The sequence below is a fragment of the Drosophila elegans genome, unplaced genomic scaffold (assembly GCF_018152505.1).
Source record: "Drosophila elegans isolate 14027-0461.03 unplaced genomic scaffold, ASM1815250v1 contig_476, whole genome shotgun sequence".
NCBI classification, from domain to species: domain Eukaryota; kingdom Metazoa; phylum Arthropoda; class Insecta; order Diptera; family Drosophilidae; genus Drosophila; species Drosophila elegans.
In genome coordinates, this window is record NW_024545863.1 from 12,465,248 (window position 1) to 12,490,144 (window position 24,897).

Consider the following 24,897-nt stretch of genomic DNA (forward strand, 5'->3'; position numbering starts at 1 on the left):
GTTAAGATATTCAAAAACTAAGGCTACAACTATCATGTTGTTTAACTTAAAGGAGCACAAAAATATTTAAGAACAACCAAATTATTTATTTAAAACTGGATTTATTTTATCAACATTTTAAATAAATAAATTTAAACTTATATGTAAATTACAAATATCTTAATCCAGCAATAAGCTATGTTCTTTCCCGGCTAACTTAAAGAGTGATGAAAAAGACAAGATTCTAAAAAAAATTAAATATGTATTTATAAATATATTTACTCCAGAAAATACCTGTACTTTGAAAAACATTAACACAAGAAAGGAAGTAAACTTCGGAAAGGCGAAAATTATATACCCTTGCAGCTAACATATTGCAAATTTAAATATTCTTTAAAACATCTAAAGTTCGTATTATATGCGTGTATCTCAGAAAATATTAAAGCTATTATGTTTTTCACCTTAATTACTAAAAGCGTAATTCTGAATTAATTTACAATTTTTATGTACTAAAAAATAAACAAAATTTAAAATTAGAGGAGCTCACATATTTTTTAAATTTATTGTTTTAATGTTTGTTTGTTTCCATAAATGGTATGGTAAAGTCGTCCGCCTTTAATCAATTTTAAATCTTAAATTTAAAAAATGAATCCATTACTATATATCTATGAAACAGAAACAAAAATTAAAAAACAGCCAAATTATAATCTCTTACTTCTTTTTTCCGATTATTCCTATGGAAGCTATATGACTTTCGACTTTTATACTACCTGCAATAGGAAGAAACTTTTCGGACATAGACTCTCCTAGAGATGCTGTCGGATTTATGGTAGGCTAGACATGCTGGAGTAGTAGATCAAGAATACAGGATATGGCCAAGAACCTATTTGTAAGTACATAAGTTTACAATTATGTATTCTACACGTCAATGTAAATTCATGTGATCTACATGTCACACGAAGGCTGTGAAATTTTACAAACGTTTTCTGTTCAGGGACTTCAGGGAAATTTATCGATCTGATTAAAGATAATTAAATTCATTTGTAGTGTTCTATGGGGGAGGGGAACTCACACAAGATTAATTGTTGCGAAATAAAACAGTCATTCACGAATGGTAGATTACATTTATTAATAATAGGTGCAAATTTAAAACCCGCGCCAAGTGATATTTATTATGGTATTTTTTTCATTTATCCCTCTAGTAATTTTTAACTTCTCTGCTTCGGTCACTTTAAAACTAAACTTGCCGCGAGTATGTTTAATTTTTAGTTTTTTTATGATTTAAGACATATAATAAGGAATTAGGTTATCGGAATCCAGCTTAAATGGGCTCCTGTGGCAAGTATTTAATGAGGATAACATTATTTTCGTTTGGTATTACAGCATGGGCTTGAATCTTTGTACTTTAGATTTCACCATGGATTTGGAGAACAACAACAACACACAGTTCACCGGAAAAGAGCCGGAAAAATGTGCGGAGAAGAGAAAATCAGCAATTACCTTAGAAGACAAGGCAGGTGAAACCAAGAGACTGAAAACGGAGGAACCCATTGTGGATGCCACTCCCCGTCCGCCCCTGCAGAGTCCAAAGAAACGGCTCCAACTGAACGGAAAGCCCAAGCACAACAAATCTGATAATTTCACTTACGGCAACTATAAACACTACTATGGCAAGCGAATCCTGGACAAGGACTTTCACGACATCCGCCTGGACGTGCTGGCCACCAAGCCAGAGTTGTTCCGGGGCAAACAACTCCTAGACATTGGCTGCAACTCCGGGCATCTGTCAATCCAGATTGCCAAAACCTTCGAAGCCAAGAGTCTCGTGGGCCTGGACATAGATCGCGGCCTGGTTAAGGATGCGCAAAGTACCATCAGCCACCTGAAGCGACAGGCGGCCCCTGGGCAGGGATTTCCCCACAACACGAGGTTTATGCACGGCAACTATGTACTGGAGGACGATGTGTTGCTGGAAATTGAGCGGCAGCAGTTCGATGTTATACTCTGTCTGTCTGTCACCAAGTGGATCCACCTTAATTTCTGTGATGCCGGCCTAAAGCAGGCCTTCCGCCGCATGTACCTGCAGCTGCGCCCGGGCGGCAAGCTGATTCTGGAGCCTCAGTCCTTTGATGGCTACAAAAGACGCAAGAAGCTATCGGTGAGTATGACTAGAAAATTTAGTTAGGCTAGTGGTTTCTTAGCCAATATCTAAGGCATATGTAGCACACTCATTGTTGACTAACTTGTTCTTAAACTTCGCTCATAGATCATCTACTTGATTTTTATTGGTCCGAAATTCGTATTAAAGTTACCTGTTCTTCCAGGAAAAAATTAGAGAGAACTACAATGCCATTAAATTTCGACCCGAACAATTTACCGAATATTTGCTTAGCTCAGAAGTTGGCTTTGCCAAAATGGATCTCATGGGCACACCCGAGCACTGCGAAGCCGGATTCAAGCGTCCCATTCAGATCTTTACAAAAGCATAAGAACAAAAATAAATAATCCAATAATCTTTATTAAATCTGAGCACCAACGAAGTAGTGCATCAATTATTAATTCTTACTTCACTCGTTTGGGGGAACTTGGTATCTTTTCCATGACGTCGGGAATCTTTGTTAGCAACTCCTTATCGGTTAGTTGAAAATCGCTGTCTGCCCAAAGGAGCTTTAGTTCATCTAGAACAAGACCAAGTCGTTTGTATTTAAGACCATGCTCAGCCAAAGTGTTTCCTCTAATTGGAAAGTCTGGCGTGACCCAAGACTTAAGCTGATTGTAAAGTTCCAGTTTGTTGGAGTACTTTAGTAACTGTTCCACGTAATCTCGTTGGATGTATTTCTTCAAGCAAAGTTTCTGGTAGTCGCGCAGGGTTGTGTAATCTGTCCCCACCTGAAAGTCGGAGTTTTAATCATGTGTGTTTTTATAACGTAAAGTTGTGGTTCTTATTACCTTCTCCCGCTCCTGGGTGATAAACCTAGCCAGGTCCCTTTCGTAGGCGGATAGCTTAAGACGCTTGTGCATTGCCATGGCATCATCCACGGAGTGCAGCATCGCTGCAATGTACAAAATGGGGTAATGCGGCTTCTCGAAGTTCTCCAGGCCTGCACAAAGCCGCTTGAATTCCTCCAGGTTGGGCTCTACAGGCAGCCCAATGTGCTCAAAAAGGTTGCAACGGTGCATCTCCAGAAGCAGTTCGGACCCGTAATTGCCCACCACTATTTTCTGCAGCTCCGTCCATATCCGTTCGCCGCTTATCCTTGCTAGGCCTTCCGCGTTCTTCTTTACGGCAGCCAGAGTGGCTTCATCGTGGTTTTTCTCATCCTTGGCTATGCGTCCGTAGAAACGGAAGTAGCGCAGGATGCGAAGGAAGTCCTCCTTGATCCGGATGTCTGCATCGCCTACAAAGACCACACGGCGCTCCTGCAGATCGTCGTAGCCATAGAAGTAGTCGTAGACCGTGCCATCAAAGCCCAGGAACATGGAGTTAATCGTCAGGTCACGGCGGTTCGCGTCCAGTTGCCAGTTGGTGGTGTACATCACCTCCGCATGGCGTCCATCGGTGCGGATGTCAATTCGCAGCGTGGTCACCTCGAAGTTCTCCTTGTCATTAATACGCGGGGTGATAGTTCCGTGTTTTTCGCCATTCGCGTTGATCATCCGCACCTCCTCCTTTTCGAACATCGCCTTCATCTGTTCCGGAGTGGCGGTGGTGGCCAGGTCAATGTCCTTCGGAGGAATGCTCATCAGGATGTCACGCACAGCCCCGCCGGCAATCCGCAGCTCGTAGTTGTACTTCTTGAAGAGAGCCTCTAGTTCCCTCAGCTCGGGAGTGAATACGCTTTGGAACTCTGGAGTTTGCACCTTTTTGAATGCTGGATCCTTGCGCATCCTGGGCGGCTTCCCCAGCTGCGCAACCAACTCGGGGGAGACATCCCGACCGGACATGGTCTTCAGCCAGCGACTCCTCTGTGGGACGTTCAGCGACAGTGAGGCAATCGCACGTGTGGTCAGCTTGACAAGGCGGAGTAGACCATTCATGGAGTGGTTTTAATAACAAGCTTAAAGGTATTTCTTTTCAAAAAGCCCTGCCTTTGTGTTTTAGTTGTAAGCATCGGAAGCTGCCGATGTGAGTTGTGATGAAATGTTTTGAATGCGGGTTTCGTGACCAGATGTAAATAACACCCTGTAGGGAGAGGGTATACTCGTTTCGTATTGGCACTTTCCGGTAATATTTTTAAAAGAAGGTGCCCGGAAGAATGTTCTTAAGTTTTTTTGACATAATAAAGTATGTTTTAATTCTAATATAATTCTAATATAAAGCCAAATAAACAATTCCTTACCAATAAAAAAACGTTTGATATAGAAAACAATACTTACGTATATACATATTTCTTGTTGTGACATCAGCAACTAAAAAAATATACTCGTTCAAAATTTCTAGTGGAGCTTATACCTGCCATACTGTTATAGCCCCTTTAGGTGCAACTCACGCAGTCAGGTGTCTTAGATTTAGATCCTTTAACCAATAGTGAACAATAAACTTACTCAAAGAATATTATTCCTGAATAACGCAAAATTTGATTATTTTTAAAAATTGTAATGCAATTGTGCATGTATAAATATTATATGTGTTTTGAAATTTGAATCAATGAAATATATATATACAGGCTACAGGGTATTTTGCAATCGAGTTTTCCAACTCCGGGAACTTTATTGTACAAGGGTATTTTTTAAAATACCGAGTTCGGGCACACTAACGGAAACCTGTTACTTTTGTTTACCCCCTTCTTGTTACGGAAATTTGAATCAATGCCACCGCGATTGCCGTTCGCTCAAGTCAGAAACTTCTTGTAACTAGGACAAAGAATTCGAAGGATGAGCTCCAAACCAAGTGTGTATGTGACTCGTCCAGATGTGGACGACAGCGGTCTGGAACTGCTGCGCAAAAGGTTTGTTTTTATTGCTGCCGGCTAATTGGCAAACGCACTAATCTAATGTGCATGACATTTTGCAGCTGCCAGGTGAGCACTTGGCAAGAGACTTCTCCTGTTCCCCGCTCCGAACTTATCCGCGAGGTGGCCGGAAAAGATGCCCTCTACTGCGCCCTAACCGACAAGGTCGACAAGGAGGTCCTGGATGCTGCCGGTCCCCAGCTGAAGTGCGTGGCCACCATATCTGTAGGCTACGACCACATCGATGTGGAGGAGTGCAAGAAACGTGGCATTCGCGTGGGCTTCACTCCGGACGTGCTGACGGATGCCACAGCGGAACTGACACTTGCCCTCCTCCTGGCCACCAACAGGCGTCTGTTTGAGGCCAACAAGCAGGTCTACAATGGCGGCTGGAAGTCCTGGGCCCCCATGTGGATGTGCGGCCAGGGTCTGAAGGGCTCCCGGGTGGGCCTTCTGGGCTTCGGACGCATCGGCCAAGAGATAGCGGCACGCATTGTACCATTCAAGCCCGCGGAGATAACCTACACGACCCGCTCGCCAAGAACCCAGGAAGCGGCGGCTGTCAACGCCCGACCCGTGGACTTTGATGAGATGCTCTGCAACTCAGACTTTATCGTAGCCTGCTGCGCCCTAACACCCCAGACCAAGGAGATTTTTAATGCATCTGCCTTCCAGAAGATGAAGTCCAACTGCATCTTTATCAACACTGCTCGAGGTGGGGTTGTGGATCAGAAGGCCTTGTACGATGCCCTGAAAACAAAGCAAATTCAGGCAGCTGGTCTGGACGTCACGACGCCGGAGCCATTGCCGCTTGACGACCCCCTCCTTAAACTGGATAATGTGGTTATTCTCCCCCATATTGGCAGTGCTGACATCGAAACACGCAAGGAAATGTCCCGCATTACGGCCCGAAATATCCTTGCTGGTCTAGCTAACAAGGAAATGGAAGCCGAAGTAAAACTGTAAATGCCAAGCATTCTATGAACACTTTTCGCCCTAAAAATGTTTAACAATATTAAAATAAGGCGATAAGAGAATATCGTCTTTACAAAATAAAAGTATCAACTAAAATACGTTTTCAACGTTTGATTTTTACGGTTTACCTACACACTGATTTTTTGTTTACCCATCTGTATTTCTCTGACCAAAAAAAAATGTGGCTACCACAGTTGATTGAAACCTTCGAAAGCAAGAGTTAAAAAGGAGACCGTTTACCCTTAAAGCCACTGTCTACGTTACTCGTCCGAATATATATCCCAGCGGGTTTTTTATCGTTATAATTATAAAAAAAATACCCTTCTTTGCACCATATCTGAAAAGATTGATAGGGAAATACTAGAATGCTGCAGGTTCCCAGTTGATTATATGAGGCCTCCCACTCGGTGTGTCATTCAATATTCTGTCTGACCTTTTGGGTTCAAAAAGGTTGACAAAAAGAAGCGTGTAAATATAAACTTCTTATTCAGTAAATTGGAGATGTCTATGGGGAAACAACATAATTAAGCAGAAACTAATCCTCGCCAGGTGGTAGAGGTTGGTTTAGATCGCTGGGCGGGGGAACAGGCAGGGGCACCAGAGACGTCAGAACGGAAACTGTGGATATTACGCCGATTTCCGATGGATCCTGCACCTCCTTCTTGATATGGTCTGCGCTAATGTAACCGCCAGTTTCGTCCTGAAATAGAGAGACATTTGTGTAAAGTCAGAAAATTTGTACAGTCGGTGCAACAAAACGATAATGATATTATAGTGGTTAAGACTACAACGTTGTAATATTTTTAAAATACACAGGTAAAAAAAACACATTTCATAGTTACCGTAACGAAAACATCAACCGACTTTCCGGAGATTATGTCCAGAACCTGCTGAGTAATACCGCTGCCGTTCATCGGCTCATCCTGCATGCTCTCTGCGTATTCCGATAGAGCTGGCCTTAGATCGGGGCACTGCTGCAGGGCGTCCACCAGCTGGGCGGGAGGAAGGTGCAGTAGAATCGGCATGGATTGCGGCTTGAGGCGCTGCACAGTTTTCAGGAAGCCCTCCCAGATGACTTTCTGCCGCCAGACCTGTTTCATGATCAGCCGCTGCAGCAAGTTCATTACGAAGTTGGCAAGACGCGGGTACAGAGTCAAGCTTTGGATGGTTGTGCGCATCATCAGAGTAGGCAGTGGGTTGACCTCCACCAGCTGCTGTAGCACAGCCATCAGCACCTCCTGGGTGTACAACTCTCTTTCGGCCAAGCACAGCGACGTGGCCTTGACGATGGCCTTCAGGTCACAGACACTCGGGTCGATGGTGTGCAGAGCCACCAGAATATCCGTCGGAGACAGGGCCATCGTTTGATGGGCGAACTCGGCGCCAATGCCTAGCAAACGATTGAAGACCTCCTTGACCACAGCGGGGTTCAGTTTTATCAGCTTGGGCAGAACGGCAATCAGCTCGGAGCGGGACAAACCACTCAGTACGGGTATCATTACACGCACATCCTTGACCTTGTGCTGGTAAAGATCTCGCACCCGGCGGACCAGATCTTCATGTGGTGCAGGAACTCGCTCCGTCAGTATGTAGATAACTCGTATCACCAAGGTTTCCATGCCCTTAGGACAGCTCTCGATCAAATGCATCAATGTAGGGTTTTCCACTCCCAGCTTCTTAATGGGACCATCCAGGCTACGCAGGATTGTGCGCTTCAGTTCAGCGGAGGTGGCTACGAACACTTGACAAATTTTCTCCACGTAAACTATAAAGACAGCAAATTTTATTAAATAAACATAAAGTAAAAAAACCTATGTTTGGTAAACACAAGATCATATTGGAGATGTTTTAAAAAAAATAAATTAAAAAATAATTGTAACTTATCTATTTTTAAATTCTTTTGGACATAGTAAAACTTTGATAATTCATAATTAATTTGATTAAATTCGGAAAACGATATCATATAGCTGTCATAGGAACGATCGAATAATTGATCTTAAATTTTTAATTTTTTTTAAACATAATGGCAATTATTTCGAAATTTAGATGATTTAATTTTTAAAAAAAAGTGGCGAGGATTTATAAACTTGAGGATTTATAAACTTCTTTTCTTGCTTTAGTCTAATATACATATTGTTTGTAATTGATTCTGTCTGCAGTGGCAAAACCCAGGATGGACAAAATAAATATGTTTAGTAATGAAATCGACAAAAATATAAGTTTTTATACAAAAGTTTAGCAGAATTCTGGTTTGATACCGCTTTAACTCTATACAAATATGATATTTAAGCAATATGTGCGAAAACTTACCCTCCGGCTTATAGGGTAGTAGGGTAAGAGCCAAGCCAAGGCAAACCTTGGCCGTATCCTCCCGCCAGGCTGATTCTGCTGTTGGTCGACCAAACTCTTGCGAGAAAACTGCGGCCGGAGGCGCCTCCAGCTCCACGAATTTAATCCACTCCAAAGCGAATTCGTCAATTCGCGCCGGAAGGATTTTGTGAACATGATAGAGACTAACAAGATGGGCCAGTGCCCGATCCCGCAAATCAGCACGCTCGTGCACGGAGAAGTTGAGGAGGGCGCGCACAAAGCGATTCTTTCGCGGAGGCCTTAGCACGGCCAGGTCCTTAATCAGCTCCAAGCCGTGCTGGGAGAACTCGTCGTCCAGGCTAAGTTGAACCAGATGCCCGATCGAATCTTCCGGCAGGATGGGAGCCTCTAGATAAACGCGACGTATAAGTATAATCTTATCCTTGTGATCGCATCGCTCCCCAATCCCAAAGATAAGCTTATTCAGTAACTCGTTGTAAGCGTGATCGGGTCGATTCTCGGTCTTTACGTAGGTGTGCCTTGTGAATCCCTGCAGCAGGGAGTACTCCTCGAATAGCCAGGAGAACGCCAAGTCGATGCGCTGCTTCACATCTTCCAGAATAAACTCCATGATGCCGTAGCGTACGTTGTCCGGAAAGGTGGCCGCAATTACGGTGACCAGCTTGCGGCGCTTGAAGGACACGCCTCCCTTAATGCACTGTCGCTCCGAGTTGAGAATGCGACGCACTGCTTCAGTGAGGAACTTCTCCTTCAGGTTGCGTGGCAGAGGCTTGGTGATCTCCTGCAGCTTAAGCGTCTTGGCGCGCTCCTTCATCTTTTCGATCACAGTCTGCTCGCCCTTGGCGCGCTCCATGGTCTCGCGCAGCTTCTTGGTGGCCTCCTCCTTACGTTGCAGCTCTTCCTCACTCAGCTTTTGGACAGATTCTTCGTCTACTTCCATGGGAGTAGATGCTGACTCAGTTTCTTGCACTTTTTTGACCCTCATTGGCGGCTCCCGACTGAAGGTTGCGGCACCTGGACCGAGGCGCTTCTCTGAAAGCTGCTCACCGAACATTCTCGAGATGTTGCTCACCTGCTGTTGGATGGACATTTGTCGAATCGGTGTATATTCCTCGAGGAACTTTTCAGGGACCTCGGTTGGCAGAGCGGGCAGGAACTCCACCACCAGACCCACTACTGTTTCCGGGTTGCGTAGATGTTCGGCCAGGAACTTTTCGTTGACTCGGGTGGACTTTTGCTTCTGCCGCTCCAATTCCTCTGTGTCCAACTCCATCTCCCGCTGCTGCTGCTCTCGCTGCTCGCTGGCCAAGCGAGCTCTCTTCGCCAGACTTTGTGCGGCATTTTCAAGAATGCGCTTTTGACGCCGAGCCATCTCCTGCTTGTCCATCTTGGGCATCAGCTTCTGAATCTCATTTGTCGAAGAGCCCAGATCCACCAGCATTCCACGGATGGTGCCTGAGAACTCAAAGGCCCCGCGATTCTTCATCAGTGTCTGCAGCTGCATCTTGAGACTCTTGCGTACGGAGCTCACCTGCGAGTCAGTGAGAGTGGGCGGCAGATTGGCGTTCAATTGCTTGAACGCATCCACAACGGCGCCCATGAAGATGGGCCGCATTTTGGCCACCGTGCACAGGCTGCTTGTACAGGCAATCAAGTTTACCGAGGAAATATGCGTGGTGCCATGGAACTGAAGCAAAATGTCGAAAATGTTATTGCCCTCCTCCTGCAGCTTTTGGCGTCGGAAGAGCTTGCAGTGATCGGGAACATCGCCCAGCGAGAAGTCTCCATCCCGTTTGAGGCTGTCCTCGTCGGCAAAGCTCTGCAGAACAACCACGCCCTCGAGGAACTTGATGGCGTTGGTGCGGATACCGTCGTTTTCGTTGTCGATCATGTCCAGGATCTGGGCCTTGATCAGGCTGAGGATATTCCATGCCTGCTCCGCACTGTCACCGGGTTCCATTAGATTGCACAAGTACTGCAATCCGTTTTTGTAGATGCTGCCACAGGCCTGAATCACTCGCTTGATCACCTGCGCTGATGTATCCCTGAGTAACATAGACACGACGTTGATGACATGTGGCAGTAGCTCCACCTTCACCTTACTGGAATTGGAGCAAAACGTTAGAGCTATAAGTTTCTTTTATTTGTATGGCTATTCTTACCACACTTGCTCCACGAAGGCGACCACCTGCTTGCGCACCTCCATATTTTGGTCGTGGGCCAGGGATAGTACTGGCTCCAGGAATTCCTCGGCCAGCTCTACGCAGGACCCCAGGACAGTCTCCTGCACCTTGACCAGCAGTTCGCATTTTGTGGGACCCGATGCTGTGACCAGTTCATTGCACCAATCTACAACCTAATGGAAAAATGTATAGTACAATAGCCAACGTTGATCAGTTGGGATCCGTTTGTTACCTTTGCCCTAGCCGTGGCCGTTTTTTCGTCTGTAAAGAGATTGGCCGTCTCCGAGACGAACTGGCTACGTCCAATAATGCTATCCATGGTCGATCAGTTGTAGCAGAATTTACCCAAATCTGCGAAGTAATCACAAAATTTTTAAGAGCTGCCGGCACAGATGGCAAGCGGCTTACCGATAACCATTGAATAACTATCGAAAACGGCTTGGAGGTGTTGGCAAATCGGGTATTTTCACGTCATAGCTTTTTTTTTTATTTATATAATATTCTAAAAAAATATATGAGGTAAACATTTTTAAACAAGTAAAATTTTACTTCCTTAGTAAATTTCATAATAAATAACACAGCCTGACAAATTTTCTCTTTTTTCGAAATGCAGGCTTAATGGCACTTGGTAAATTACCCTTTTCTAAGCATTATTCCACACTACAGCTATGATTTTTAATAAAATAAATTCACGTTTTCTTTCTTTAGTTTGATATCTTTAAAAATGATTAACCAATTTTAGTACACTTTTAGTGAATAAAAAGTCTTATGGTTCTGCTACAAAGCATTTTAGTTTTCAAAATCACAGTAAAATAAAAAAAAAAACAATTTGCAAAACAGCGTTTAAAATTCTAATAAAATTATTTTCTTCCATGATGTTTTTTTACATAACATGACGTTGTGTTTTTATCATTTGAGACATTGGTCATGTTTCTCTGAGCTGTTTCAGATTTTTAAAAATTTTTTTCATACTTTTTTCCCAACCACAATTCACAAACTGTGCCCAAACCTGTCACTGTTTTATGTAAAATATTTCCATAAGGTCCAAGTAGTAAAAGTTGGAACCCTTGTAATATAATTATATGGCCTTGGGCTTGCAAAAAATCTATGTTGGCGTGTGTAATTTGTGCCGCGATAAAAGTAGGTTACAGAGTTGCAATGACTTTTAAATGAACAAATATGAGAGCTTTGGCTTTCAACAATTCAACAGTCTGGAGGTTGCCTTATGCTAAAATTCTTAAAAGATGAATTTGTATGGAACAGCAAAGAAACATCAGAACAAAGATTAACGGGTCATCATTTTGGAATACCCTTTCTAAATCTAGCTTTTTTAGCAACTTTAGATCGGCCTAGCTATCGAAAGCAGGCAGCACTGCTGGCTGAGCGATATGTGGGGGTGACTATCGATAGGCCAGAGGCATCGATTTGCTCACATTTCTTGGGTTTTAGCGTGAAAAAAACGCCTAAATAAACGAATCGGAAGCGTGTCAGGCCAGAAAGTGCAACCAACCGATCGCCGTTCGCGCCGCAGTCGAGGATTGAAACCGCCCACGCCGACCAAGGCGCCGAAAAAACGTCGCAGCAGCCGCCAGCCGTCGCAGCGGAGTGTTTACAGGGCAAGGAGCGCAGCGGAGGAGGGAGTGGGTGTTCGTGCGTGTGTATGTGTGCGCCAGTGAGTGGGCAGAGGCAGCGGCAGAGGAGCAGCAGCGGATGTAGCTCGTTGCCCGGACCCCGCAGTGGATACCACGAAAAGCGATCGTAAACGTACGTAGGTCAACTTGGAGGCACAAAAAAAAAAAATAAACACTGGAAACCGAAGACGAGGCCTTCTGGAACAGAACAGCTCAACAGCCGCAGCCGCGTCGGTGACCGCACCCTAATGTCAAATAGCCAAGCAAATGCCGGCAACAGCGGTAGCGCGGTAGCGGATGAACCGAGCCAGCACCACCCCCCCCTTGGCGCCCGCCCCTGCGAATGCATCCTGCCCAGCAGCGCCGTCAGCGTCGCAGCCGACGCAGCAGCAGGCGCCGCAGTCGCAGCAAGCACCCCCGCACATAGTTGGTGCCTCAACAGCTGATGCGGGCAGCGGCGTTGCAGTCGGCGTCAGCGTCAGTGTTGGCGTTGGCGTCGTCGCCGGCAGCGAGGGCGTCAATCTGGACTCGTCGCCACGCGAATCCGGAGACGATTCGGAGGATGAGAGCGAGATCCTGGAGGAGTCGCCCTGCGGACGCTGGCTGAAGCGGCGCGAGGAGGTGGACCAGCGCGACGTGCCCGGGATCGATTGCGTCCATCTGGCCATGGACACCGAGGAGGGCGTGGAGGTCGTGTGGAACGAGGTGCAATATGCCAGCCTGCAGGAGCTGAAGTCGCAGGAGGAGAAGATGCGGCAGGTGTTCGACAACCTGCTGCAGCTGGACCACCAGAACATCGTCAAGTTCCACCGCTACTGGACGGACACGCAGCAGGCGGAGCGGCCCCGGGTGGTCTTCATCACCGAGTACATGTCGAGCGGGTCGCTGAAACAGTTCCTCAAGCGCACCAAGCGCAACGCCAAGCGGCTGCCGCTGGAGTCGTGGCGCCGCTGGTGCACCCAGATCCTGTCCGCGCTCAGCTATTTGCATTCCTGCTCGCCGCCCATCATCCACGGCAACTTAACCTGTGATAGCATCTTCATCCAGCACAACGGCCTGGTCAAGATCGGCTCGGTGGTCCCGGACGCGGTGCACTACAGCGTGCGGCGGGGCCGTGAGTGGGAGCGGGAACGCGAGCGGGGCGCTCACTACTTCCAGGCGCCAGAGTACGGCGCCGCCGACCAGCTGACCGCCGCGCTCGACATCTACGCCTTCGGGATGTGCGCCCTGGAAATGGCCGCCCTGGAGATCCAGCCCAGCAACAGCGAGTCGACTGCCATCAGTGAGGAGACCATCCAGCGCACAATCTTCAGCCTGGAGAACGATCTGCAGCGCGACCTGATACGGAAGTGTCTCAATCCGCAGCCGCAGGACCGGCCCAGTGCCAACGATCTGCTTTTTCACCCACTGCTTTTCGAGGTGAGTTATGAGTCAAACCATCATGTTCTCAATTGGAGTTCCGCACGACAATTGCCTTAAGTCTTGCGGAAGTGAGATTCAGTTCAGTATTGTTCTCTTTATTATACTGTGTCACTTTGTCACAGAAATTTTTTTTTAATAAAATCTAAAAAATGTATATTTGACAAAACAAAAAATCGAGTGTTCCTCTGATTTTTAGGAGGTTTCTTGAAGCAGCCTGGAAGATCATAATAGATTTTTGGGAACCTCGTATGTATTTATATAGTTTACTACAATTAAGTAAAGTATATTTCAATTGCAGTAAAAGCAGTAAACATTAAATGGTACTTCTTCCAAACAATAATTACCAGTATCACAAAACAATTTTGTTGACAATCACCGAAAACATATTTCGTTGAATAAATATAGCCAAAGCTAAAAATAAAAGAACAACAACTTTGCCAATATTATTGACAATTTTTTTTTTTCAAAAAATGTTCACAACTATTTTTTTTTAATCCAAACAAGTAGTTGCCAAGATTTTGGGTGAAATATGTTATCTCGTTGTCACGAAACTTGAGTGTATAATTTGTTCTTCTTTAATTTAAAGTGTTATGTGTCTGCGGTCATCAATCAAGAGAAATTAGTGATTTTTGACCCCAATTTTTTTTTTTTTTTTTTGCTGTATGTGATGTACTGCATTGCTCAAATCGACACAGGTTGTGGTTCTCCAATTAAGGAGGTTACATTTTTTTTTTAAAACATTGATTACAAAATTAATTAAATTTAATTTTATTTGTTTCTCCTGCAGGTGCACTCCCTCAAACTGCTGACTGCCCATTGTCTGGTCTTCTCGCCCGCCAACCGCACCATGTTCTCGGAAACCGCCTTCGACGGGCTGATGCAGCGTTACTACCAGCCGGACGTGATTATGGCCCAGCTGCGGCTGGCCGGCGGCCAGGAGCGGCAGTATCGCCTGGCAGACGTTTCGGGCGCCGACAAACTGGAGAAGTTCGTTGAGGACGTCAAGTACGGTGTGTATCCGCTAATTACGTACAGCGGCAAGAAGCCGCCCAATTTCCGCTCGAGGGCCGCCTCTCCGGAGCGGGCTGACTCCGTGAAGTCGGCCACACCGGAGCCGGTGGACACGGAGTCGCGACGCATCGTTAACATGATGTGCAGCGTGAAAATCAAGGAGGACAGCAATGACATAACCATGACAATACTGCTGCGCATGGACGACAAAATGAACCGTCAGCTGACATGCCAGGTCAACGAGAACGATACGGCGGCGGACCTCACGAGCGAACTAGTGCGCCTGGGCTTCGTCCACCTTGACGACCAAGACAAGATCCAGGTGCTGCTGGAAGAGACGCTCAAAGCAGGCGTTATGAGCGACGGTGCCGGGGCAGAGAGCTCCGGTGCGGGGGTAACAACCACGGCGACCATGGCGGCCTTAGAGCAGCTGGAACGCAACTGGTCGATATCCTCGGAAACCGACCAGCAGGGCACTGCCGTGATGTATGTGCCGCAGGAGCAGCAGCAGCAGCAGCATCCGGATCTGGACGTGGACGTGGATCAGTCGGGAACGACGAGCAATTGAAAGTATCAGCTTAGTATTCAGGGCAGGCCGGCGCGTATTGTTTTTATTATATTCGGAAATTACACATAACGATTTTATTACTGCTATTATTTGTTATTTTTATATATATACCTATATATATATATGTATATGTATGTATGTATGTATCTGAAATAATATTTATGTATGTATGTACCATAAACGATGTTGAACCAGGCTTCCAGGCTAAACAATTCGATGACAGACACACACACACACCACACAAGAGTGGGTCGACTCGCAGGAACAGAAAATGATATTTGGTCATTAGGCCGCAATCTGGGACGTAGGAACTTTTAATATAACATTTATTGTGTTTTTGATAACGTAAATGGCCGAAAGATGTAACCGAAAAATGTAGAAAATAATTATGCGGTTAAATATTCTTTCCCCGCCTGCTAAATGTATTGTTAGTGCTATAATTTCTTTGGCGAAATTGATAGAATTGTATCGATGATACGTTCCGGACCCAGGATTTTATTAAAATTTCGATCCACCAACAACACACTTTTGAATATACGCAGCTAACGAGCTTACAAAAATCAAAGCATTCGCTTAGCATAGCTCTGAAACGAGTGCGAATGGAATTCGCAGCTCCTACAGCTGGACACGACTCAAGAACGAAAATTCAGTACCCTCAGATTCCGGGAAACCATCTGGACGCCACTTCGAAGATGATTTTTTCTAGGACTATATCAAATTTGATAAGTTAGCCATGTCGCGACGTGAACAAACCCTAAAACCACAGTGGAATGTATTTAAATGTATTACAAATATAAACAAATACGCAAGGCCACGAAAAATAATAAATAAATTATTTAACTAAAAACCTATATAAACACAAGCAGAGCATGCAACAAAAATAATACACAACAGACATAGCTACACTATTATTAAATAAATAAAGATGGCAACCAGCTGACAAATTCTAAAGTCGTTTTCTTTATTTTTTTCAAATTTGTGCTATTTTAAGTAGTTGATAATTTGTGACTCCAACCGCTTTATTTAACGTTAGGATAGAAATAAATTGGATAAACGATCATCCCAATTTAGACCAATAAAGTTAATTTTCTATAGTCGTAATAGGTAATGGAGCTTGAAATTAAGTACATATGTATATGGACAACGCACATGTCACAGATTTTTATTGTAAGAGACCCAACATCTTAAGAAAAATGAAAATTCCAAGACAAATTACTTTATTTTGATTTGCATTCATACGTACATATACGAGTGTGTAGGTTGCTACTGATAGGTAAAATCTATATCAACTTCATTATTAAGTATTACCTCCTCCTTGAGTAGGGGTTCTTTTGCATTTCATCGACTTTAAGCTTATGGAAATTTAACTTAGGCACACGCCTGGACAGTAGCTTCAGCCTCTTTGGGCTCCGGACTGGCCAGCTTAATGCGCTTGCACTGTCTCTCCTCCGGCTCCTCATCGCTGAAGCCTTCGGTTGCTGCAGGGTCTGTACGTTCCTGTTCAGCCTGCTCCTTGTCATCACTCAATGCGGCTACCTTTCGAATAGGTTGCTCCTGCTCGTAGAGATCCAACAGCTTATTGCCTTCGTACAGTACAAAAGGCAAGGTAGCTCGCTGATAATAGTCCGGCAGTAACTCCAAGTTGTTGATCACAGTGTCCAGCATGTGCGACTTCTCACACCAGATGCCAGGAGCATCGTTCCGAACCGGATTGATGTGCACATGCAGGTGGTAGAAGGACGGCTGGTAATGGAAGTACATGCGCAGCTGGTTGGGATTAAGGCCGTAGCGCTTGGAGATCGCGTCCTTCGACGCCTGGCGCAGATTACGCAGCAGATCGAGGTGGCTTCCGTTCAGATCCCGCAGGGATTTGATATCATGCTTATGTATAATGCCCAGCAGGTATAAGTTTTCCACATTGCGTCCGTCCCATTTGAGATCGGGGAGAAGAATGAATCCAGTCTCCGGATCCTCGTCCTCAAACACGATCCGCTCCTTCTCCTGTTTGTGCTCGAGTATGTTATAAACCCATTCCAGGGAGAACTGGCTTGAGGTCAAATATGGGAGCGTTATCTTTTGGTAGAGATCAGGCGTCTCTCGAATGAGATATTTTTGGCAAACGGAATATTTCTCGATGTGTTTATCGGTGGCGGGATATATAACTGTGCTTTTGACGCCTGCGAAAGGGAAGGGTATTTTATAACATTAGTCTGATTAAATGCATTGCTTATAGGTCTATACTTGCCGCACAAATCTCGGCTGGGCACAACCTGAAAACTGCCGTAAATATTATTGATAAACTCAGTGGACACCTTCAGGTTGGCGTTAAAATAACTTGGTTTCTTTGGAGACTCCTCAGATGGCGACTCTGGCGTGGCCACATCGCTTTCGCGGTAAGCTGTAGAGAAATATTTGAAATTTATAGGGCACTAAGTTTTTTTAATTTGCTACTACCATTTTTCTCAAAAACAACAATTGCATCGTCAGTTTCCGAAATGTCGGGAAAAGTGCCGAGCAGGGAAATGCTCTTTCTCACACTGTTGTTAGTTAAAATCCGCTTCAGCCGGAATTTGGACAAGTCGTAAGACGGCGACTTTACCTCTGCGTTTTCAACTGGTTCTGGCATTTTATAATTATTATGTTAGTAAATTACTAATAAATATTTATTTTCTTGCGGCTTTTAGAGGTGGACCGATGCCAATGTCGATGTCATCGATAGGTTCTCTCGATGTTTTGGCAGGAATTATCGATGTTTATCCATCCATCTCTCTCTCTTTCTGTTAGTTCGACGTTTTGCTTACATATCGCTGTTGGTTCGTCGTTTCGCTAACATTTCACTGCAAAACACAGACCCACCACAGGCACGCAAATTCACCGCTAGGGGTGGGGAAATATCTATGCCAACATAGAAGATAGAACATCGATAGTGTAGTAGTGCCAACTCGACCCAATTGCTTGAGCGCTTCTTTAAAATGACCGTTCACAGACTACGTTTGCTAACGTTTTTTAAGTAAAAAATTATGTTTAGCCAAAAATGTCTATATATATTTTAATCTATTATTATTATTCACTAGTTTCCATTTTTGGTGCACAGTAAAATAACTTGACCTGATTATAAAACTGAAAATACAAACTAATAATATTATAAAAAACATGTATTTATAAATTGAACGCTTTTAGTCATGCGGGTTTAACGAAACGGTTGTAACGCTAATAAGGGCATCTCCTTTTTAAACAAATATAAATTAAAAAACCATTTTCAATAAAATACTCGGATAAAAATCTGTTTACTATTAAAATTATGAAGTCAAAAAATCGTTGTTAAATTCTCATTTATTGCGTATAAGCCATTAAAGTACTGTTAATGAACTTTAGAATATGTATCTGTATAAACGACTACATCGCAACACCAAGTGCTCCGCCAAACATGTTTAGAACGTTCATAATCATTTTGAGCTTAACACTAACACACACATTTTGCACACACATTACACCTAATGCCGATGTACACAAACGAATGGGTATTAAAATTGGTTACTCCTCTGGTTGTAACGATAATCACACAACAACACCTTTGGAGGGCTTGGCGCCCAGTATGTCCGAAAGCTTTTGCTGATAGGAAGCCAAGAGATTGGCGTCTGTTATGCCGAAGGACTTGCACGACAATTGCAGGGCGTTGAGCAACTGCATCTCTGAGAACTGTGTGCCCCGTTCCAGCAACGCGTTGAGTATTTCCTATGGGGAATTTGGAAAGCATTATCGAACAAAATGATCAAGAATAAAGCAATCTTTCTTACATCCGGCTCCATGCAAAGCAGCTCATAGAAGTGCTTGGCCTGATCCAACGCCACCTCTCTGGATGCGGTTATATTACTCAGCGTCTGCTGAAGTGCGATCGAATTCCTGCACATGCGCTGGACAGTTATTTGGTCGATGTGCTCCAGATAATTTGAGGCCTGAATAAGAATGCGCGATGCCAAGTGAGCCAGACCCTCGAAAATGTACTGCAGGATAGATAATACAGTGTTAGTAAAATCTGCGGTAAACATGTATAAAATATGCAGCTTACCCTGGTCTTTCTTGGATGGAGAGTGGCACTAAACGCCTCATCCATTTCCGACAGCCGCTTGGTCAATAATTGCACCTGACGGTCTGGCTCCAGGATGTCATCCTTGGAACCCACATAGCTGTTGCTTCTCACACTCGACTTCGAGCGTAGGTAGTGGAAGCACTGAACGCGCACCTCCAGATGCAAGACCAGCAGACAGGTGTTCGCCAGCTCATCGAACTCCAGTGCCAGGTTAGTCATGACTTTAATTGTGCCATCCTTAACGGCGATGTCGGCGCTGCACTCAGCGGCAACAGAGTTCAGTCCGTTTATCATCGGTCGGCGCAAGTCGTTGGCAAACTCAGAGACGCGGCATGAGAACCACTCCATGCTTTCCTGAAGTATTGCCAGCTCCTTAAGCACGCTGATCTCGACCAAAATCTCTTGCTGGGTGATGCCACCCTCACCCAAATTACTGGTCAGCATCTCGGCCTCGCGAATGTTGCGCTGCTGCACCTGCAACGGACTTTCCTCCTCCGACGGCTCAAAGCTTCCTCGATGGAGCTTCCGGTTATGACGCGATTTCTGACTGGAGGTCTTCAAGTCCGTCCAGTTGGGAAGCGTTCTAAAATATAAGCACTAACTTAATTTGCATTCCACGTGCTTACTTTAATAATCCGACACTTACTTTAAAAATCTGCTGATATCTTCATCTTTTAGCCAGGCCACACTGTAAATCCTCTTGTCCTCGGAATCCGGCTGCACGATTCCCCGATATGCTGCCTGGCAAATCTCACGATAGGCCTTTAGCAGAGCACACACCATTTTAAGCAGGTCCTCAGAGTAGCAAGGCAGGTCTTGGATGAGGCTCTTAGTTTCCATTAGCCTCCGTTCGACCATCACAGTGGACTGCAGCAAAGGTCTGCTCAGGTTTAGAGCTTTTATTTCCTCAGGACTGATAATAGTGCGCCACGCATCTTGATTCTTTGACAACGACTCTATGGTCAGCTGCAGGTTGCGATTGTGGCCCTTGGATAGGAATGTGTCCTTAATGTAGTTGTCTAAAAAGTCATGTAGACTGCAGGGTTGACTGGAAATGCGAGATAATGTCAGAAGATATAACCGTATATAGCTACGACCACGAATTAACTCACCCTGGCTTGCACTTCATAAAGTTTTCTATCTCCTTGATATATCCCATTAGAGGTAGATACACTTTGGTTATGATATTTTGATCAGGCGTACAGATCAACAACTTCTCCCGCTGTTTCTTTTCGTGGGGAAATAGGCCGCTGGTGGAACCCTTTCCGCTGCCTCCGAGTTGGGCGCCCAGATTATCTTCCACGGAAGCATCCGAAGCATTGCGACGATGCTCCTTAAAGGAGTCGCTATTGCCGCTACTGCCAACATGCGAGGACTTGTCGAACTTGAACATTGAGCGCTTGGTGCTAGTTAGTAACAGAATGATCGTTAATAATTGTCAGTTAGCTGCCCCGTTGATCGAGTGACTTACCTTGCCACCTTGCGCCTTAAGAAATAGGAATTTATGTTGCTGGTAGGCTCTGAAAAGCCCGTCTGGGCACTTTCATCCGAGGCAGCATTTTGTATATCCAAATAGTCGGTGAGCAGCAGTTGAAACTAAAATTATTAATAGGGTGCTCAATCAGAAATGGAGTTAGTACAGCTTGTATGTTCAACACTAACCACTGACTGCGCTTGGGCCCAAAAGTCCGTGAGGTCGTAGGGTTGGGGCCCAACCACTGAGTACTTCTGGCCCACCGACAAGTAGTTCTTGAGCAGCAAAGTATGCGTCTTGGCGATGGCCTTGAACTGCTTGAATATGATCTCCAAAAGTGTGAGGAGCGGATTACCCTCCGCAGTTGCTCCACTTAGAGACAGTTGATGCGTTGTGTGCCGCACCACGTTGAGTAGCTCTGTTTGGATCTGGACGCGCAGCGTCTCCAGCGAGTCGGGCACCTTGTGCAGCATTCCGAACGACTCCACAATGATGGCAACGAAGTAGCTCATGCTCAGCTCTGGGTAAATGAGATCAGCGTCTTCAATGACCTCGGCCTTGTCCAAATCAAAGTTCTGGGTAATTTCGGCCAGCGCTTTGCGCACTCGAGCATTGGCCTCGATGCGATCCGTGGAGCGGCGGGCCCCTATTCCCCTGGTGAAACTGGAATTCAAACGGCTGGAGTTGCTGCGCTGGAACGAGGAGAGGGCCTCGTTGGCAGAGTTAGTGTACACCTGGGTGACCAGTTCCTCGTGCAGCCGCTGATAGAGCTGCTGGCGACGGGTTTGCAGGTCGGTCCGCAGGTCGGACAAACCCTCCACGGCCTGCAGTGGTCCATTGAGAGTGGCCAGGGCATTGGTCAAGGCCTTGCTGGCATGCAGATACTGCCGCTTGGCGGTGTAACCTACCACCCGCTGAGGCACTTTGCGCAGTTCCTGACTAGAAAGGTATTGGTAAGTTAATGCGGCTTCAATGGACGACAATGGGTGAGGTGCTTACATTTGCTCCAGCATCTCCAGCACGTACTTGTGCTGCACTGCGTCCGTCCACATCTTCCTGAGCTCATCGCGCCGGCACTGGAGCAGCCGTTTGCAGACCCCGAGGTTTTCCTTGACGGCATGGATCCGCTCCCGGCTGGCCGTCACCTCCGAGGACACCTGGCTGAACAGGGGCAGCACCTGGGTAAGCTGCTGGTCGTGACGCGACACCAACTCGTTCAGCCGCAGGTCCGAGCGCTTGAACTCCTGCTCGATCTTCTGCTTCTCCTTCTGGCGCTCCTCTGTGGTCTCGCTGAATCCCAGGGACTTGATGACGTTGACCAGAAAGCCACATCCTGCGGACTGCAAAAGCAAGCCGGCCGCAGCCATTACTCATTTTTAATCTAAGAAAAAAACATCGCTAAAAAAAAAGAGGGCGTGCGGCAACAACAACAACCAGGTGTCGTCATCAACTTTGGACCCGCAGCTCAGGCGGCGGCCCGAAAACCAATTAGTTAGCAAACAAAACACGACCAGGCGGATGTTCCAGGTGAGTTTATTGTGTAAAAAGATTGAAGTGCGAGTCGAACACCATTTTCAGCGAAGGCTTGAAGAAATTTACCTCATCCTTGCCGTACTTCACTCCCCTCGGAGGCTTCGTAGGCGGGGGGGCGTCCATGTAGACGCTATTGAAGGCGAAGATGTGCTTGGCTGGTTGATGGGCGACGGGGGCGGAGGCGGGGCACAGGTTAGCTCAGTATCAACATTATATTCTCGCAATCGCTTGTAAATTTGTTGTTAAAAAAAGCACTTAAGCACCAGAGTGACCGTAGCGTCGAAATATACAAATCACTATAAGCCAGTCAAACTATCGATTACAAAGCAGATGGACAATTTCGTAGGGATGTGTTCTCTGGTTATCGATTTTCAAAGTTGGATATTCTGCTATAAAACATGTAGGCTTTGGCAAAGACTCCTATAAATTAAAAAGGCTTTTAAATTCTTTTAAAAATCACGTGACTCTCTTCTCAAAAAAGGGTTGCATGAAAAAATGTTCTACGGTCTATGCAAAAAAAAATTCTGCACAATGAACCCCGATTTTAGAAACAATGTTATGTTAGGAACAATATATGTGGCACTAAACATTTCCGCTTTTAAGTTTTTGTGGTAATGGGCTTTTGCGGATTTGTGGATATGGTCCAAATTTTTGTGCCGTGTTTTTTATATGAAGGTATTTGTTTTGGGAGTAATTTTGGTAGCCTGAATACCAAGCTAAAAATGTCATGAAGTGAATGAAACGCTTTCAAAGTCCGAAATTTTAATTTTTCCGTCGTATTTGGTAATGCTTACGAAATTTTAAAATTAAATTTAAAACCAGTCTAGAATAGAATTTTTCTTTTAACTTTATTTTGTAACGTTGTTGTTGCATCTACTTATCTGAGTGCTTGGTCGACTTAATTGTCTTCACTAAATGTTAAGCTAAAGCCAATGCGATAAAATAATTGTAATATTCGCTTCAAAAAACGTATGACAGCAACATTGCATTAAAATGTTTGGATTTCGAATTGCTTTTGTTTTTCATTTTTACACATATAATATGTAATCCGTGTACCTTTGTCTGGTATAAATACATTTTTTTTAGCATCTTTTGTTGTGGTGCTTTCAACTTACACTAGTCAAACTTTGTATATGGGTTTTTCACTAAAATAGCAACATTTGAGACAGTTCACAAAAATTATACAAAATTGTAGAACGAAGAGTTGTGTAGGGAGTCACATTTGGGAGTACTTCGCATTTGTTTCTACTTGTTTAGGTACAGTTTACTATTCGGAGGTATTACATAGATGATTGCTTGCTTATAGTTCACATTTAGCAGTTGTGATTAAGTTCGTTCGATTGGAAGATTTAGATATGAATGCTTGGCTGTCGTTATAGTTGCACAGGTGGGATTTTTGGGGTACATAAAACTAAACCTAAATACACAGTTTAAATACGTGTCAATTTCTTAGTTTGCCTGCCTTCCAATCGCAGGGACAATGTGTCTTTGGGTTTGTTGCCTTTGCTTGTTGAAGACCGGAAGCGATTACTAATTAAAATTTGGCTTAAAATTCCGCTTATTCGACTTATAGTAAGCGGTTACATTTGGGGTGATTGTTTGGCTCTGGGTTCACAAATACGCTATGCTCAGACTAAAGGTATTTCACTAATATAATTAATTTAAATACGCAATTATGCTTAATCTACCAACGCTGAAGGTGCAATTCTGTAGCTAAAGCAGTGAACGTGGTCGTGGTCGGGATTACTCCTTCTTTGGCAACTCACTATTCATGATGCTGAGTCGGCGGATGTTGGGCTTGTCGTAGTCCTCCATCGAGATGCCACGCGACAAGCGCCGCGATCCGTTAGCGCCCTCGAAGGATCCAGAGCTGGCGGTGGAGAAGGCGCGACCGCGATCTACTCCTGGCATCACCACCGAAGTGAGCAGACCCTGTCCCTTGCAGAACAGCAGTATGGATTGGGCCACCTTACCGGGCTGCAAAATTAATGGTTTTAAAATGACTATCCACATGGTGTCCCATGGAATGTGAAATAGCAAGAAAAGGAGACAACTTCGACAAGCCAAAGTTTATATATTATATTTATATAATTATTAAATAAACTTATCAACAATAAAGCTTAACAAGTCGATTTTCCGCTTTATTTTTAGATCGTTTCTATGGCAGTTATATGATATCGTTTCAAATCTTTATAATTTCTTAATTTATCTATAAGTATATTTATATAAATACAACTTTTGGGAAAATTTCGTCGAAATAGCTTTAAAAAATAAGAGACTCGTTTGCGTTGAATCGGAAGGAAGGTCAGACGGACATAGGCAGATTAACTCTATTAGTGAATATATACACTTCATAAAGTCGAAATGTCGCCTTTACTGCGTTTCAAACTTTTGACTGAAATAGTAATATATAATATATATTTTTCGTCCCAAAGTTTGATATCAGAAATTTTGCACGTTGAAAGTGCGATCGTTTCGACGGTTTTTTGCTCGATAAGAGGTGGTTTTGCTTAATTAAACATAAATACTTACAGCATCAGCTAGAACATCTCCAGCCCTCTCGATCTTCAGTATAGTAACCCTTTCCTTCTCCACATCGCGGTGCAGTTTCTCGACCATTGAGGCATAGGGACTCAGCATGCCTGTGATAAGGATGACGTCCACTTTGCAGCCTTTGAGCGTGAGGTCCTTGCGACTGTGTTTCCATAGATGCATATAATTAGAAAATGTTGCACTCAAGTGGGGGCT

The 24,897-nt window shown here is 44.7% G+C and overlaps 7 protein-coding genes across 17 annotated transcripts in view; 3 read left to right on the forward strand and 4 right to left on the reverse strand.

The window, feature by feature from the left end:
* The first annotated feature begins 1,223 nt into the window (after window positions 1-1,223).
* On the forward strand, window positions 1,224-2,538 carry LOC108148357 (probable RNA methyltransferase CG1239). Its single transcript, XM_017275375.2, has 3 exons — window positions 1,224-1,317; window positions 1,389-2,137; window positions 2,304-2,538. Exons 1-3 carry the CDS (start codon window positions 1,305-1,307, stop codon window positions 2,466-2,468), a joined length of 927 nt encoding a protein of 308 aa, XP_017130864.1. The 5' UTR covers window positions 1,224-1,304; the 3' UTR covers window positions 2,469-2,538.
* LOC108148355 (CCA tRNA nucleotidyltransferase 1, mitochondrial) lies at window positions 2,419-4,529 on the reverse strand. 3 transcript variants are annotated; one of them, XM_017275372.2, is made up of 4 exons: window positions 4,357-4,529; window positions 2,929-3,990; window positions 2,546-2,868; window positions 2,419-2,452 (listed from the first exon to the last, which is right to left on the reverse strand). In XM_017275372.2, exons 1-4 carry the CDS (start codon window positions 4,381-4,383, stop codon window positions 2,434-2,436), a joined length of 1,431 nt encoding a protein of 476 aa, XP_017130861.1. In that variant the 5' UTR covers window positions 4,384-4,529; the 3' UTR covers window positions 2,419-2,433. The 3 variants fall into 3 exon arrangements, with proteins under 3 accessions (XP_017130861.1, XP_017130860.1, XP_017130862.1); XM_017275371.2 differs by lacking the exon at window positions 4,357-4,529 and having other exon boundaries at window positions 2,929-4,160; XM_017275373.2 differs by lacking the exons at window positions 2,419-2,452; window positions 4,357-4,529 and having other exon boundaries at window positions 2,478-2,868; window positions 2,929-4,160.
* A 193-nt stretch (window positions 4,530-4,722) lies between these two features.
* Window positions 4,723-6,004, forward strand: LOC108148356 (glyoxylate reductase/hydroxypyruvate reductase). The gene is made up of 2 exons (XM_017275374.2): window positions 4,723-4,928; window positions 4,994-6,004. Exons 1-2 carry the CDS (start codon window positions 4,855-4,857, stop codon window positions 5,895-5,897), a joined length of 978 nt encoding a protein of 325 aa, XP_017130863.1. The 5' UTR covers window positions 4,723-4,854; the 3' UTR covers window positions 5,898-6,004.
* Window positions 6,005-6,375: 371 nt separating this feature from the next.
* On the reverse strand, window positions 6,376-10,823 carry LOC108148368 (symplekin). The gene is made up of 5 exons (XM_017275391.2): window positions 10,653-10,823; window positions 10,400-10,593; window positions 8,217-10,339; window positions 6,749-7,671; window positions 6,376-6,606 (listed from the first exon to the last, which is right to left on the reverse strand). The coding sequence occupies exons 1-5, from the start codon at window positions 10,737-10,739 to the stop codon at window positions 6,442-6,444; spliced, it is 3,492 nt and encodes a 1,163-aa protein (XP_017130880.1). The 5' UTR covers window positions 10,740-10,823; the 3' UTR covers window positions 6,376-6,441.
* Window positions 10,824-11,813: 990 nt separating this feature from the next.
* Window positions 11,814-16,003, forward strand: LOC108148358 (nuclear receptor-binding protein homolog). Its single transcript, XM_017275377.2, is given in 3 exon segments — window positions 11,814-12,383; window positions 12,385-13,470; window positions 14,261-16,003. Coding segments are annotated over 3 exon segments (1,962 nt in total). The 5' UTR covers window positions 11,814-12,299; the 3' UTR covers window positions 15,053-16,003.
* A 249-nt stretch (window positions 16,004-16,252) lies between these two features.
* Window positions 16,253-17,774, reverse strand: LOC108148208 (m7GpppX diphosphatase). The gene is made up of 3 exons (XM_017275115.2): window positions 17,507-17,774; window positions 17,298-17,450; window positions 16,253-17,229 (listed from the first exon to the last, which is right to left on the reverse strand). The coding sequence occupies exons 1-3, from the start codon at window positions 17,676-17,678 to the stop codon at window positions 16,421-16,423; spliced, it is 1,134 nt and encodes a 377-aa protein (XP_017130604.1). The 5' UTR covers window positions 17,679-17,774; the 3' UTR covers window positions 16,253-16,420.
* A 593-nt stretch (window positions 17,775-18,367) lies between these two features.
* The window catches only part of LOC108148295 (exocyst complex component 4), a 28,628-nt gene continuing 22,098 nt past the window's right edge, over window positions 18,368-24,897 (reverse strand). For 6 of the 9 annotated variants that reach the window (XM_017275267.2, XM_041709681.1, XM_041709680.1 and 3 more), the window contains 11 exons: window positions 24,682-24,844; window positions 23,916-24,126; window positions 22,216-22,304; window positions 21,616-21,956; window positions 20,805-21,555; window positions 20,614-20,738; window positions 20,255-20,548; window positions 19,789-20,190; window positions 19,122-19,725; window positions 18,850-19,056; window positions 18,368-18,787 (listed from right to left, as the gene is read on the reverse strand). In XM_017275267.2, the coding sequence (XP_017130756.2) occupies window positions 18,611-18,787; window positions 18,850-19,056; window positions 19,122-19,725; window positions 19,789-20,190; window positions 20,255-20,548; window positions 20,614-20,738; window positions 20,805-21,555; window positions 21,616-21,956; window positions 22,216-22,304; window positions 23,916-24,126; window positions 24,682-24,844 (3,364 nt within the window). In that variant the 3' untranslated portion in view covers window positions 18,368-18,610. Of the gene's footprint in view, window positions 18,788-18,849; window positions 19,057-19,121; window positions 19,726-19,788; window positions 20,191-20,254; window positions 20,549-20,613; window positions 20,739-20,804; window positions 21,556-21,615; window positions 21,957-22,215; window positions 22,305-22,978; window positions 24,127-24,681; window positions 24,845-24,897 lie in introns of those variants that run through there. The other 3 variants (XM_041709683.1, XM_041709682.1, XM_017275273.2) reach the window with 1 other exon arrangement.